This window comes from Tetrao urogallus (assembly GCF_951394365.1).
Source record: "Tetrao urogallus genome assembly, chromosome: 2".
Classification (NCBI taxonomy): Eukaryota; Metazoa; Chordata; class Aves; order Galliformes; family Phasianidae; genus Tetrao; species Tetrao urogallus.
Window position 1 is genome coordinate 3,356,594 of NC_136814.1, and position 15,383 is coordinate 3,371,976.

At 45.5% G+C, this 15,383-nt stretch overlaps 1 protein-coding gene across 1 annotated transcript in view; it reads right to left on the bottom strand.

The window, feature by feature from the left end:
* ANAPC1 (anaphase promoting complex subunit 1) overlaps nt 1–6,968 on the bottom strand; it is a gene marked incomplete at both ends in the record, with an annotated part of 33,711 nt that extends 26,743 nt beyond the window's left edge. Inside the window, 12 exons of the mRNA XM_079550791.1 lie at nt 396–461; nt 564–654; nt 1,130–1,225; nt 1,853–2,062; nt 2,676–2,896; nt 3,387–3,535; nt 3,787–3,860; nt 5,255–5,337; nt 5,726–5,835; nt 6,152–6,203; nt 6,341–6,502; nt 6,756–6,968. Of these exons, the coding sequence (XP_079406917.1) occupies nt 396–461; nt 564–654; nt 1,130–1,225; nt 1,853–2,062; nt 2,676–2,896; nt 3,387–3,535; nt 3,787–3,860; nt 5,255–5,337; nt 5,726–5,835; nt 6,152–6,203; nt 6,341–6,502; nt 6,756–6,968 (1,527 nt within the window). The remainder of the gene's footprint in view (nt 1–395; nt 462–563; nt 655–1,129; nt 1,226–1,852; nt 2,063–2,675; nt 2,897–3,386; nt 3,536–3,786; nt 3,861–5,254; nt 5,338–5,725; nt 5,836–6,151; nt 6,204–6,340; nt 6,503–6,755) is intronic.
* Nucleotides 6,969–15,383: the final 8,415 nt, after the last annotated feature.

Below are 15,383 nucleotides of genomic sequence, written 5' to 3' on the forward strand. Positions count from 1 at the left end.
CAACATCTCTGCATATGTGGAAAGAACACATTCCATCTGTATACAGTTCAAAAATATTTATTTTGAATGAACTAAATCCTTACTTCCTACATCCTTGATATTTTGTTTGAAAGCACTGTATTAGTTTAGCACTTTACTGCTGCTGCTGCAAAAGAAGCTCCAGATATTTAGTTGTACCACAAGGCACCAGTCATCCCTCAGAACCACCCTTCCAGCATTGTATATAAATTACACCCATCAGGAGAGCACAGGCACCTTCCCAAGTAAGTCTTAAATGAGAAGCAGCCTACAGCAGCTTAAAGTGATACCTTGTAAGGTATGATGCACCCTCTGCACAGCCTAGCTTATAACTGGAGTCAAACACTTGTTTTTGGACACAAAAGCCTGCTACTTACACGAACAATTCCAGAATAAAGCACTAGATTTCCACTACCTTCCAGAACCAGCAGTGTATCAACACCCTGCAAGAATCAAACAGCATCTTCAGCTTCTTGTATGACAAATGGATGACACAAGTGACAAAGGAAGATACTTTGCAGCTAATAGTCCATAAAGTTACATACCTGCACTGGAGCTGCGTCCTTTGCCTGAATATTGGTAACAGAACCAAAGATCAGCTGTGACTTATCATTGCTCTCTTGAAACTTCACACACCTAGAGATTTGAGAAAACAACACGAAATATAAAGTGATTGTCCTGTCAACTGTTATAGAAAGGCAAAAACAGAAAAGTTGTGTTACAAGGTGCAGTTTGTCTTACTGTGGTATACCTGGTTCCTTCATCCTTCCTTTTCTAGCTTTGCCCCACTAATCATTTACTGTTATTCCCCTAGTCTAAATGAAATCCCCAGTGTGATTCTAAAGGGTAAAGACAAGCATAAATAAGAATACCACTCAAAGCACACTGAATGTCCTCTTGCAATTTCAATTTTATTTAAATAACCCAAATCATCTACACCACTCCAATTAAAAACTGCCATATGAGAAGCACTGACACCTCACATCACAGATTCCACTAGCTGAACGAATAAGTATGTTAAAGCCTTGATCTAGACACATTTTTGAGTGCTTTACCCCCCTCCCCTCCCTTTTTATTTCTTCAAACCTGGCCCCAAAGTAGGAATGCTCACCGCAGCTGGAGCTGGGATTCCACTAAGAAGCATAAGAACTTCTGCCCACAAAGGTCAGTGGTAATAAACACTTTAGATGCCTGGGAATTCTTCTCTCTAAATAAGACACAAAGAGCAGCATAGTGTTGGGTTTATTATAAAAAACTTTAATTAAAAAGAAAACAATGTCCACAAACCATAGGGACACTGGACTTCAAATAAGTAGTGCCTCAAGCTGCTAGGAATGTGTCAGTCTCAGTTTCAGTCCTTATGAGAGAAATTAACTTTCTAGCACTCCAGTCTTCACATTCACACTTTTTGGTGTGCACAGCACATGCTCTCCCACTCAGTCTTAGGTTTTAAGTAGTGTTTTGCCCATTTTCATGCCAACAAAGCAAGAAATAATAAAATAGATTAAAAATGAGCAGACATGCAAAAAAAAATATATCAGTGATGGTATTTGAATCTACTTTGCATGAGAGATGTCACAAAAGCATCCCCCCATCTTGGAGGGCTATGAGTAACACAGCAGGTAAAACTATTCCAAGTGCCCAGCTTCTTTTTCAAGTGGGCTGGACACTTAGCAAGCATGACTTCAAAAAAAAGTGGGAAGTGCAAGTTCATGCACCTATCTTAGTGTATCGCTGTTTGCAGAAGGCTCACACTAAAATAAGCTGTTGCTTTATCTTTCTCTCACCCCACTGGCAATCCCACACTTCTCTCATATTCCAACATGCACTTAACCTCATTTTTGTGATAGCTTCTGTCCACAGATGATCTATACACAGCTCAGGAACAATTGGTTCTGTTTCTGTTACGAGAAAGGAATCACTGCAAGTGCTCTCTGGAGAATGGGTAATACTGTGCCTCCTCGGAGACTGAACATTGCTGGATGAGTTGAACCTCTGCACTCCTGAGAATGAATGTACTCCCAGGGCAGGAGAATGAGAACGGCTGCAAGCAGAAACAAAACATTACTGAAAAGTGAGCATACATAACCAGATCAGAACCCCTATTAAACCAGGGTGTTCATACACCAAAAACAAAAAAGAAAACCACCCTGAAACAGCAGCTAGTGCAATATTAGCCTCCCTTCAAGATACATCCCATCATACAAAAAACAATTCCCCAGTTTACGTTCAGTTGCCTCTGGCAAAACCCAAGAGACGAGATCCCAAAAGTAAACTAACATTTCAAGTTCTGTGGTCCAGACTGTGAAAATGTGTTCCAACCCGTTTTCTCTCTAAATATGGCTTTAACTGAAAACACTCCTGAGACTCAAAAGACCTGAGGACAGTCCCTAACTCCACTACAGACTGGCTGTATGAGAACAGAACCTCTTTGTCTCTTGCACACCCATCATTCCCTCTATGCTACAGAGACAATAGCAAACAAATGTCTCAAAATCATTCCAAGAGTGCTGTCAGATGCTGTAAGAGAAGGCATAGTACAGCTCAGGCGGACAGATCTGTAAGGGGCAGAGAAAGACATCAATGCCACATGTATTGCCTATCTTACAGCTTGTATTTGTTTGGTATCAGGTCTACACATTATGTTCAGCACCTACCTTAAAGCAGCCATGTTGGAGATGGACGGTGAGCGGGACTGCATGCTGGGTGATGACACTGATCTACTCTGGCTGTGAATAGATGAGTAGTTTTGGAAGGGTGAGGCCATAGGTGAGTCTCCTTTTGAAAGGCTCCTGAGTTGAGCAGTCAAAGAGCTGCTAGCAGCCACATTCTGAGGGGTACCCAGCTGCTCTGAGAACTTCAGCACCATGTTCTGCTCCTGAGAAAGACAAGACATCTCTACATACTAATCACACATGGGCAGTACCAGCTAAGCAGCTCAAACTGCTTGTTTCATCAGTTAGCCGTTAGGAGTATGCACCTACATCAGCAAGGCATGCAGTTACACCAGTCTAAGCAATTATTCCTTCCAACAGTGGTCTGCCTCCCAGTCACTGACACTACTCCTGTGATTCTCAGGGCAGAAAGTTGTTTGTCACTTTTCTCATGGAGGGCAACAGTTTAAACAGAGAACAAACTTCCTGGTACAGTGCACCATAGGCACTATATGTTACATGGCCATCATTTACTGAGTGATCTCCACAACTGTTGTATATAAAAAGTATGACTTTTTTTCCCCCTCTAATAATCACCCTATTAATAGACTAAGTCACAAATAATCAGATATTTCTAACAGACATGCCCAAGAATGGCACCTAAACACGTACAAAAAAATGTATAATGACACACAGTCAGTAACAGATTTGTACCTCTGGCTTTACTTTACGAAGAGCCCAGACAGTATGCAAACTCTGTACAGTATCGTAGGTCATCACAATGGAAGGTTCAGCATTGACAAACACAATCCTCAAGGTGTAATCAGCAACATACTGCACTCTAGCAGAGCCAAACACACCTGCTAAAGAAGTAGTTAACCTAAGTTAAGGTGAAAATATCATTTCTACAGTACTGTTATCAGATGAAGGATTAGTCATTTTTTATACCCTCTTTGCTCTGCAATCTGGATTTTCATCCTGACTGGTTTCCCTGTTCATAAAGCAGCTAAAACAAGTCACTTCTGACTTCTTAAAAGAGCCATTATTGCACATTTTTAATACAGAAAATGCTTGAGTGATACATTAAGCATTTGATGTCAAGGCCTAAACCTACCTCCAGACTTACAGACAAGAGGTGTTATCTCATCTAAGGGATGCAGCATGCTGAACATAGTAGGCAAAGGTTCTCTAAAAAGAAACCAAACAAAGCATGTTCAAAAACCAAATGCTAATAAGCCTAACTGCCTTCTCTTGCAGTTGGTGCACATGCTGCAATCCCAAAACACTCCTTAGACCTTAACAAATTTGAGCCTGAAACCTAACAGTAGAGACATATTCCATTAGCAGAAGCTCTTCCAATTAACTGAATAGAGTCAGACAAAGTGCTGCTCTACCAAAGTGCTATTTTTCACACAGCACTTGAGAGTAACCCCACCTGGTGGCCACATGACAACCTCTGGCTGGCCCAAACGAACAGTCAGCACCAGGGCAGCTACAAGGAGCAAGAAGGCTCTTAGACTGAGCTGAAGAGTTTGGGTTCCACACCAGCAGCCAGACATCAGGTAATCTGTACCCATTACAGAGTACCAATAGTGCCAATCTGTTGGTGGCAGTGGCAAAAGGGGAAATTTTCATGAAAGTCCAGATTGAGTAGGGTCAGTTTTGTGAAGTAATAAAGCAGGAAAATGCAGCACCAGTGTAATTTCATTCTATAGTAATCCCAAAGGGGTCCAGCACAGATGCCAGCCAAGGCCAGCCACAAGAAGCAAAACAGGGGATTTGACAGGCTGGAAAACCTGAGAGATGACCAAGGGTTCAAATACAATGCAGCAAATCACTGCCTAACTCCTTCCTTCACTGAAAGAAGACACTTCACTATCCCTATGGATAGAGTGATGAGAGCACAGCACACCAACACACTAAAAAGGCTATCTGCCTGAGCTCCTGCTTAACCTGGTACCAAAATTGAAATGGAACACCCACTGCAGCTACCTCGTGGAAATATTTTTTTTCCAGATCTTTCTTAAATATTTTCAAGGCCTCTATATTTAATCTCAACTCTAATGAGGACAAGACAATCACAAATGCCTGGAATGCACACAACAAGGAAGAGCAGAAGTGTATGCTCAGACTACTTACCAGCATGCCAACCAACCCCTTACCCTACTTTTCTTCTATATATCCAGCCACAAAGCACAGGGTCTACAAATATGGGCCAGGATACTCCAGAGATTCAAAGCATGTTACAGCTGAGAGAAAATTTCTCAGTGACAATTTCCCAGTGAATCTCCATGACTACCTTTGCAGCCTGGAAACAACTTTCAGGACAAACCTCAATGAAATGAGGTCAGTAACACTCTGCCTGCCATACCCTGCTCCCAAGATCAAACACTCTCACACAGTTACAACAATCTCATGTTGGAGGAAATTAGGACTTGGTAGATAGTCCCTTTGTAGGAGTCGCAGTTTCAGCTGGCCCTGTTATGAACACACACATTCTTTCATTATTCCTCTTCAATTTTTACACATCTGTATGAAATTACGGTCTACAGCAAAACAATCAAAAGCCACTCACTACATACCTGGGTGGACTTGGAGGTATTTCATGTGAAGAACCACTACGCTCCAATAACAAACCAAATTTTGTTGGCCAGATGTTTGCAACCTATTAAAAGATTAGAGATAGAGTCACAACAAAGATATCAAGCATTTACTGTATTGATAATTTCTCACCATTGAATATCATACTGTGGCAAAACATGTTGCCTAAACCTTTTCTTAATAGAAGGGTTGTGTTGATGAGAGCAGGTTCCCAAACCACACAAGTCTCTGGCATACCCATACTTTCCCACAGCTTACAAACTGGCTTTTGCTACTTCCAGAATTGCACCACTGCCATAATCAATGTCACACTTTCATCACTGGTGCACGTTCACTAGAATGAATAATTCCAGCAGTCACCAACAGCAGCACTTTATGCACACCTGCCCACCACAGTATGGCAGGCAACCAGACAACAAGCCCACTGATGGAAAGCAAGGTGAAGCACTTACCTGGAAGGGTAAAGCAGCAATGTAATCCTTTCCATCTATGCTATGTACATTTACACACGAGCTCTGCAATATGCAGACACATTTCTGTATTATTTCTTTACTGCCCGAAACTGCAGAACAAAAAAAGAATAGTCAGATTATCTCTTTTCTTAGATATTCCCTGTGCAAAAGAACGTACATTTAAGGGGCAGGTGGTAGCCTTAGAACAACAGTTCTCAATGACTGAAACTCTCATGTCAAAAGGGCTGAGCTCAAAGTACTTAGTTGGCATTATAGTAATGCCAGAGAGGTGGTAGAGTCTCCTTTGGAGATATTAAAGACCTGGCTGGATGCATTCCTGTGGGACCTGCTGCAGGACAGCTGCTTTAACACGGGGCTGGACTTGATGATCTCCAGAAGCTCCTACAACTCAGGGATACAACTTACCATCAGCATTGTCAGATTTCTCCTGCTGAATAGTGAAGTCACACCACAAGGCCTAAAACCAAGCACAGCACAACAACGTCTGAAGAACAAGTTGATGCTACTACCAAAACCTATATTTCTGTATTCCCCAGCATACCCCTACCCTCAAGGCACTGTTTGCAAACACAACAGAGCATCCAGTGAACGTACCTGCAGCACAGGGCTGTCAACGCTGAATGCCTTATAGGCAGCTGATGCTTCACTCTTACTCCCTTTACTCCAGATGACCATGTTGCTGGCCACGTACAGCTCTTCATCGTAGTCCACTTCCTCACCAAAATCACTGACACCTTTCCTCAGCTGCCAACTTTCCTTAAATAAAAACGAGAAACAAACACAGAAAAACAGAGGATTTCATAAGGAGAAGATACAAGAGATGTGGTCAATGGGCTCAGGAAATGACAGGTTACCCTGACGTGTTTCTCCTGATGGTGTCCCACCACAGCTCCCCCCACCACCACCACAGATGTCCCCCCCCGGACAGATCCTCCCCCCCCGAACAGATCCTTCCCCCCCCTTACAGACTCCCCCTTCCCCCCTCCGCCCCTCTGCGGCCCGGCCCTACCCGCTGCCGCTCGTGGATGGTGACCTCGCGGAGGGAGCCCACCAGGCCGGCCGCCCCGTCGGACGAGCAGAGCTCGGAGGCTGGCTGCAGCTCCCGCGGCTGCAGGTTGTGCGCGCCGGGATGGCGGCGGCAGTGCTCGCGGCCCCGGGGGACGAACTCCTGCAGGTCGCCGGCCGCAATCATCGTCGCCCTCTCTTCAGAGTGGTCCGACATGGGGGCCCGATATCCTCATTATTTCTGGGGCACACAGCCGGCGCGCAGCTCGGAGCCCGCTCCGCTCGGGGCACCGCCGCACACGGGGAGCAAACGCGCGGGCGCCGGCGGCGGCGCTTTATGAGGGCGCGGCCATGTCGCGGTTCCCGCCCTGCTCCGCGCCGCGCGGGGGCCGACGGGAGGCGGGATGGTGGCGGGCGGGAGGCGCTGTGAGGGGGGTTGATGCCGTGAGGGGAGCCGCTCGCTGCCTCCCATCACTGCCACGTCTGCCATTAAACCGCATCCCACAGCAGCACATCTATACATTTTTTTAGCAACTCCATGGACGCTCTACTATAACCCCGTTCCAATGCTTCACAACCCTTTCAGCGCAGGAATTTTTCCTAATACCCAGCCAAAATCTTCTCTGGTGCAACTTGAGGCCGTTTTCTCTTGTTCTGTGTCACAGAAAAAGATATATATTTATGTATAGCCTACATTTACAATAATAGAACGTAGGGTTTATTTTTTTTGTGTGTGGTGCTACTGCTGTAAGCCAAGCAATGGGACTTTTATGCTTCTAGTTCAGCATCCAGAAGCTGATGATAAAAGTAGAAGATCCTGGGGATGAACATATTAAGTTCCACAGCTGACCACAGGTTCCAGTAAAGCTGGGGAATGAAGCTATTCACTGTTTAGTAGACACCAGAACTGCTTGCCCCACTATGAATTATTGTAAAGGACCTTTAGGTATCGTATGCCAGTAGTTGGGGCCACAGGATTAGATGTGGAACTGGAAATTTAACACATGAGTTTTTGTATGTGCCAAAATGCCCTTTACTTCTCATGGGATGGGATTTGATGATCAAACTGGGAGCTCGGATCTAAATTTTGATGAGAACAAGGATTAGATACACATCCTGCAAGATAATCCCGGCAGACACAAGTCTGTTTGTTACAGGGACGCTTGAGAGAAGAAAGCAAAGAAAAACGAGAAACTGAAATTCCATCTGAAATTCCTTTTGTGTGGGTGACAGAAAAGCCAAGGAGAGCCAAGTCTGCTGAGCCAGTAAGAGTAGAATTTATGCCAGGAGTTAAACTGGTAAGACAAAAAGAATATTCTACGAAGCTGGAGGTCTGCATTGGGCTAAAACCTGTAATTGAGAATTTCCTAAAGTAAAGACTATGACAAGAATGCCAGTCTGTATATAATACTGTTAAAAAGCCATGATTATCAATTAGTGCAAGATTTGAGAGATGTTAATGAAGTAGTTGCTAATGTGCATCCTGCAGTTTGGAACTTTGTTGACTAGAGTTCCAGTAGAATCTACTAGAGTTGATTCTAATGTTTACTAGACAGTTCTAGGTCTGAAAGATGCTTTTTTTTTTGCCTCTTCTTGGATGAGGAAAGCCAGAAATTGTTTGCTTTTGCATGGGAAGGCCCAGTAACAGAGACAAAGACCCAGCAGTGTTGGATGGTGTTTCCTCAAGGATTCGAGAACTGCCCTGCACTGTTTGGTAATGTACTGGCTAAAGAATTGGAACAACGGCAAGGTAAGAAATTGACAGTTACTTTCCTACTAGGGCAGAGAGTTGCCATTTATGTACCACAGGTGGTCATAGCTCTTTTGGAAGAAAAGGGACATCACTGTCTGCCCCCCAGCAAAATGGTACTGCTTGAGCAAGATGACATGACATTAAAAAATGCTGAGTGTTTTAAATCCTGCATCGTTCCTGCCTTTAAATGAGGAAGACGAGATTGTTTGCAAGAAGCTGAACAATTCCAAACAGACAGATCTAAATGGTAGCCCTCTGGAAAGTCCTGGCTGGGAGCTATTCACTGATGGAATCAGCTTTGTTGTTAGGGAGCAGAAAGCTGGATATGCAATTATAGCCTTGGAAGGAGATATCTTAAATATTAAGACTCCTGTTTATATGAAAAGAAGGTAAATTAGGAGAGCTATTAAATTGTTCTAAAACTACCAAAGGATAGCAGGTAGCACCTAATGAACAGCGTGTAGTTACCTCTCCAATAGGGAAAAAATTAATGGAAAGAGCACTCCTCTGCAGGTGTGTATATACTAGATACTGTATTGGAGCAGTACAAACATACTTGGTAGGAAGCAACGTTGTTATTGGTTGCCAAAATATTGTTCAAATAAATGTGACGTGCCTTAAAAGTTATCCTAAAATCTAGAGGAGAGCCCATCCAGGAGAGGTAAAAAGAGTTTTGTACCTGGGGAATACTGGCAAATTGACTTTTCTGAATTACAGTGGTGTAATGGATTGAAGAGTTTATTGAGATTGCTTGACACCTTTTCTGGATGGCCTGAGGCATTCCCATGACAAACCAACAGAGCAAGGGAAGTAATCATATTTTTTTCACAGTAAGAAATAATTCCAAGGTTTGATATTCAGAAGGACTCTCATCAGAGGAGCTCATTTTATTGCAAAAATAATGCAAGGAGTATCTGCTTTCCTGCAAATGATACTTGCATACTCTGTGGAGACCACAGTCAAGGGGTCAGGTAGAAAGAATGAATCAAATATCAAAAAGGCAATTTCAATGGTTATGTCAAGAACATTTGAAATAAATTGGCATTGCTGAGAGTTCAAATAGCCCACAGCGTTATGGAAGGAGCTAATCCTTTTGAAATCTTACACTGAAAACAATAATACTATAAATTTGGCAGCAAAAACTGATTGGATGCATGTAGCTGGTGGTCAAATACTTACTGAATATGTCTTTTCTTTGGCAAGAATCTTTTTCTTCCCTTCTCAGGTATGTGCAATTAGGAACTCCTGGACGTGCCCATACATTCCTTCAAACCATGGGACCAAGTGTATCTCCAAACCTCTGCGTGAGAAGTGAAAAGAACCTTATCTGATACTCTTAGCAACAGATACTGCAGTAAAAGTAAAGGGGATTGAGTGCTGGGTTCATTACACCAGGACAAAAACAGCTCCATGTGAGAAGTGGAAAGGTGAAGAAGTCAATTCCCTAAAGGTAAAAATCATGAGAAATGCATGAACTGCACCTGGAATAGATTGGGTGCTTATTTGGGACTAGGTTGTACTCTGGGAATATTACTCTTTGCTTTTGTAACTTTGATTTTATCCATTCTATATTTCACATATTTTTAAACAGTTGTGCTGGTAATTTTAGCCTCTGTTTATATGTTGTCTTGCAGTGTCTATCCAAGTGTTGCTGGAAGTCAGTGAACAAAAACCTCAGAGAAAATGAGACTAATCTAAACTGCACTGTTAAGTATGTCTCAAAGGGGGGAATTGTTGTGAGTCAAGTGGGAATTAATCTTGGTACAAGCCTTAGTGTGGGTGCCCTTCAGACTCAGCAAAAGACATCATGGAGTAATACACAGACTGGACAACCAGTCACAGAGCTGCAGGCTGTGTTGGAAGAGTGGTCAAGTGATAAGAATATATATAGAAAGCATCATGGAAAATCCCTGTGGGTGCTAGCTTTGTGGGAGACCTCCTATCACCCAAATTTGTGCAGGTCTGTGATAAATCAAACAGGAAGAGGAGCAACTTTTTACACGATCTGATATTGATAAGACAAGGGAAAATGGCTTTAAACTGAAAGAGGGGAAATATAGGTTAGATCTTAGGAGGGAGTTTTGTGCCTGTGTGAGACTGGCTCGCAGCATACTGGGTAACAAACCCATCTTTCATCTTATGTGGAGCCAAGATTTTGACTTGATCCTTGTGGGTGCCTTCCAACTCAGGATGCTCCATGATTTTATCCGGTTCGTAGGCTGGGAGGGATGGGAGGGATGGTGTCATGGACTGTGAGCACCCAGCATTTACACATGGGCTGAAGCCCATTTTGTGTCCCAGCCCCAGGGATGAATATCCCTGTAGCCTACATGCTTGTTGCTGCCCAAGTGAGTTTTTTCTTCTCACAATATACACTATTTCAGGTGCTTTTCTGTTTTCCTCTCCGCCCTCAACAGGGCTCTTAGTCCTTTTCCCAGTAAGTGTGCATTTCACAGCTCTTCCATTTCCCTTGGCCTGGGAGAACAGCCAAGGGACTGCCCTCTGAGTTGTTGAGGCGTGCGATGAAATCCACCCTTTTAGCCAGGCCCCTCTGGTTTTGCTTTACTATGTTAACTAATGCACTGACTGCTGAGCATCGTTTTGCTTCAGCTTGCTAAAGCTTGCTCAGGTGGAACTCATAAGTTTCTAACCCGCTGAGGTTTGTCTGTCTAAGGAGCATCACAGGCTTGCAATACACACAAGGACTGAGGGCGCTGCAACCCTCACAGCTGCATTTCAGACTACCAGCACTAGGTGTCGGGCAATCAGAATGGCTGCTCTGGGAAGACTGGACGGATTCTGAGAAAGGAGCGATGCACTGATGTACTTCATTCTAGAATCGAGTGTCATCCATGTGTAACCATCTGCTTGGCTCCTAAGTGTCTGCTGTCCTCCTTTGGTTGTGGTGTCACAGCAGAACGTGCAGACATACTGCTTTGGGATGTGCTCAGCTGCCAAAATCTGGCAGGACAATGAGATTATTTTTATTCCTGTAAAGACGAGCTTCGCTGATGAGGTCAGCACCGTGCTGTTCATCTGCCCATCTTGTGGGTGCTGTAGCACACACACGGCAGGCTGCACCGTGTGGAGCCAGCTGTCTGCAGGGAGCCAGCTCCTCCCGTGGTATTTTCAGCCATTTGGACATTGCTCTGTGGTTCCTCTCTTCACCTCTCACCCTAATAATTGCTCACCTAAACAACAGGGTGTTGCTGGCTGCAGATCACAATTAGTAGCTCTCACATATCACCATATCACCACTGCTGCAAAGTCATGCTTTTCTCCTCTGTCAAGGTAGTGTATCAGAAAGCACTTTTCTTCTCTTTCTTTTTCTTCATAAGAGGGAGAAGCAGTGGAAGCCTTGAAAGCATGTTTGAAATTGTGTCTCTAGCATGTGGTCTGGGGAATGCTTGCTTCAAGTCATGACTAAAGGCATTATTGTTTTCTCAGAAATAAGAAGCAGCCTGCTGGGGAAAGCCAGAATTAGGAGAAGTAAGAATTCACCAACCTGCAGAGTGCTTGCAAAATGTATTGCAGTTTCTGGTAGAAAGGCAGCTAGAAGAAATAGTGCCCTGGATCTGCAGAGCCAGGGGCCAAATATCTGTGTGAAGACAAATGAGAGTATCAGACGGTGCAATGCAAGCAGCAATTTTGTGGACAAGAAAGAATGCCCAGAGCTCAGAAGTAAGGAAGTTTTAGCCAGTGTTCAACCTTGGGAGATGGCTCTCTGCTTTTGTGAAATGATCTGCAGAACAGGAGAAATTGGCCTAGGAGGAATCAGCTGAGCCAGGGGACAGAACGGGCCAAGTGAGAGATGTAGCATGTACAGCGTGTCCAAAGAATGCAGCACAAGAAGAAAGGCATTTTGGCAGCACCACAAAGGGCTCACTTTTCTCTGCAAATCATTGGAGAGCTGTATCTTGTGGCCAGGATGTAACATTTAACACAGGAAAGCCATCTATCTGCCTGGGGCTAACAACACGTTCCTGGAGGAGCCTGCTGTTTAGAAGAACAGGAGACTCTACAAAGGGAAGAAAAACACACACGAACAGAAAGCAGAAATAAAGAGATCCGACAAAATGGAAATGAAAATGGGAATACAGACATAGCGAAGGGGAAAAAATCGGAGCGGATAAGGTCCCACAGCCTGATTGCAGTGCCAGTTCTGCTAAGTGCAAGATTTCGTGCCTACTGCACTGACTCCAAAGTCTCCAGAAAGTCTTGTGAAGAAACAATGTTACTGCTCTGAAGCAAAACTGAAAATAACGAGAGGGGTCAACTTTGGGCTCCAGTCAGGCACTGCAGCACCAAGAACGCTCGCTGAGATGCTGCTAAGACAAAGCTGAGAATACTGCAGAGCTGCTGATGCTATCAGAAGGGGATTAGAACTTCTTGTGAAGGCAGGAGAAATCTGTGATGATAGAGATCTTTGTGTTCCCAAACAGGACTCAGCACGCGCGTGTGTGCGTACGCAGGGCTCCAAGGGCACCGGCCATTCCTCAGTGTCAAGGTCTGAAGGGTGGGTGGATAGGACAACCTTTGTACTGGAGAGCCATTAAAGTGTGAGTCAGGAAGTGCTGTACCCGTGAGGTGCTACCTGCACTCACTCTGCATCCTTCGATCTGGGAGAGGTGGGTGCTCCCTGCAGCGTGCTCTGTGCTGAGCCCTGAAGAGCTGAAAGCACAACTGGTTGGGCTGGTTCGGGATGCTGGTGCTTGGGCAGACGAGACAGACAGCCTTTGTTTCTCTCTTTTAAGGTCTGTCCCCCACAGGTTATCGTCTCATTTCAGTCCTCTTGACATCATTTTTTGGGGGGAGGCTGGAAGATATTTCCTGCCAAATCCTGGATGATGCCTGGCCACTGGGCAGTGGGAGCAGGCAATATCTTATGGCTCTGGCCAATCGTGTACTTTGGGACTGTAATACACAGCCCGTTTGCAACTCAGTGTTGAGTTTCCCATTGAAAAGACAAGGGAGGAAATGAAACCATCAAGCTCTCAGGAACAAGTAGATGCATGAATTTATCCATGTGTGGAGTTGGATAGGGATGTCAGGGCCCGATAGCCAGGCTTCCCTTGGGGAGGAAAGAATGTTTGCTGTGCTGAACACTGAAGAGCGGTGCTGTGGAAGAGACTGAGAATGGTGGTAAAGGGGGCGATGTGGAAACCGTGTGTCACCAACCCCAGGGCAAAGTGGTCAGACTCTGTGCCAAGCATAAAATCATAGAATCACAGAATGGCTGGGGTTGCATCACCTTCAAGAGTACCTAACTCCAACCCCCTGCCTGGGGCTGGCTGCCACCCATCGAGTACTGGAAGTGTGAGTATCTGGCTGCTTCCAGAGCTTTCCTGTTGCCACCTGGGGGTGAGAGTTCCTCTGGTTTCTCTTCTCCCTATTGTCTTCTTCCCCCTCTATGCACCAGCCTCTTCTTCACGTTGTGCTGTGCCCAAAAGAACTGTGACAAACCCTGTTGAATTGGAGACTCACGTATACCAGCTCTGAGCAGAAACTCAGCCACCATAGCAAAATGACCCAAATTAAGGGATTATAAATAGCTACTCAAATCCTCTTTCTCTATCCACATTGTGGTTGGTTTTTTTCTTCCCTATCTTAAAAAATCATAGAACAGCCTGGGCTGAAAAGGACCACAGTGCTCATCCAGTTCCAACCCCCTGCTATATGCAGGTCGCCAACCAGCAGCCCAGGCTGCCCAGAGCCACATCCAGCCTGGCCTTGAATGCCTGCAGGGATGGGGCATCCACAGCCTCCTTGGGCAACCTGCCTCCTTGCCCCATGCTAGCGGGGTCAACTACATGCTGCCGTCCTGATGCAAAAAGCTTTTTCCACTCCCATAAAGGCCCATAAAGGCCAGAGCCCCTCTTCAAGCACTTTGTTTTCAAAAAATTGCAAAGCCAGCAGCAACAGGGAATGGAGCCAGATGAAAATGCACCCGTGTGACAAAGGCTGACCCCGAACGGCCGGCTTGTGCTGTGATTCCAGAGAGCAAAGACAGGGCACAATGCCTGCTCCTGGGCCCGTGGGTGACAGTGGGAGCTGCACAGAAGCAGCCACCCTTAGGCATGGCAGGAGATGCCAAGCCTTCCTGTAGCAGCTTCAGCATGTTTTGCTTCTCCCCTTTAACCTGGGCCTCCAGCGACACGCGCCCTTCCGTAGCTGCTGATCACTTCAAGATGTCAGGAGCTGCTCTGGAGCACAAGAGGCGGCGAAGGGGGAATTCAATCCCTGTCACCAGGGCCTGGGAACGCGCAGGGAATAAGCAGCTTTGCAAGTCAAAGCGGTCTGGAAGTGATTTATTCTTTTTGTTTTGGTTTGGTTTTTTTCCACACTAAATTTCAGACTTTTTTTTTTTCTTCTCAACTGAAAAAAAAGACTTCAGACTGGATTTCATATGGTTCCTTTCTTTCTAACAGCCCGAGAAAGGCACAGCCCATCCCAGCTCCCATCAGGAGGCAGCCACAAGGAGAAATAAGTTGTTTTGCTGTGTCTCCTTGCTGCACATCCGCACCCAGTGCCATCAGCAGAGCTCTGCACGGCTTTGGGAAGACCGCAGGCAATTGTGAGAAAGCTACACTTGTTGCGTGAGCATTAGGCACGGGGAGCAGAAAGCAGAGAAACACACGGAGTTCAGGGGGGTGGCCCGTTCCCAAAGCCCAGCCCCTTGCGTTGGGCTGCTCTCAAAGCCCTGTTTGAGTTGGTGCACACGTGTGTCCCCTCGTCACCCCGCTGACCACCCCCCACATCTCTTCGTTACACATCGACACCTCGTCCCTCGGGGTACCGCAGCCTGGCGCTGTCCCCGCCCCGTGCCGAGGCGGGAGGCGTGCCGTGCCGTGCCGTGCCGTGCCGTGCCGTGCCGTGCCG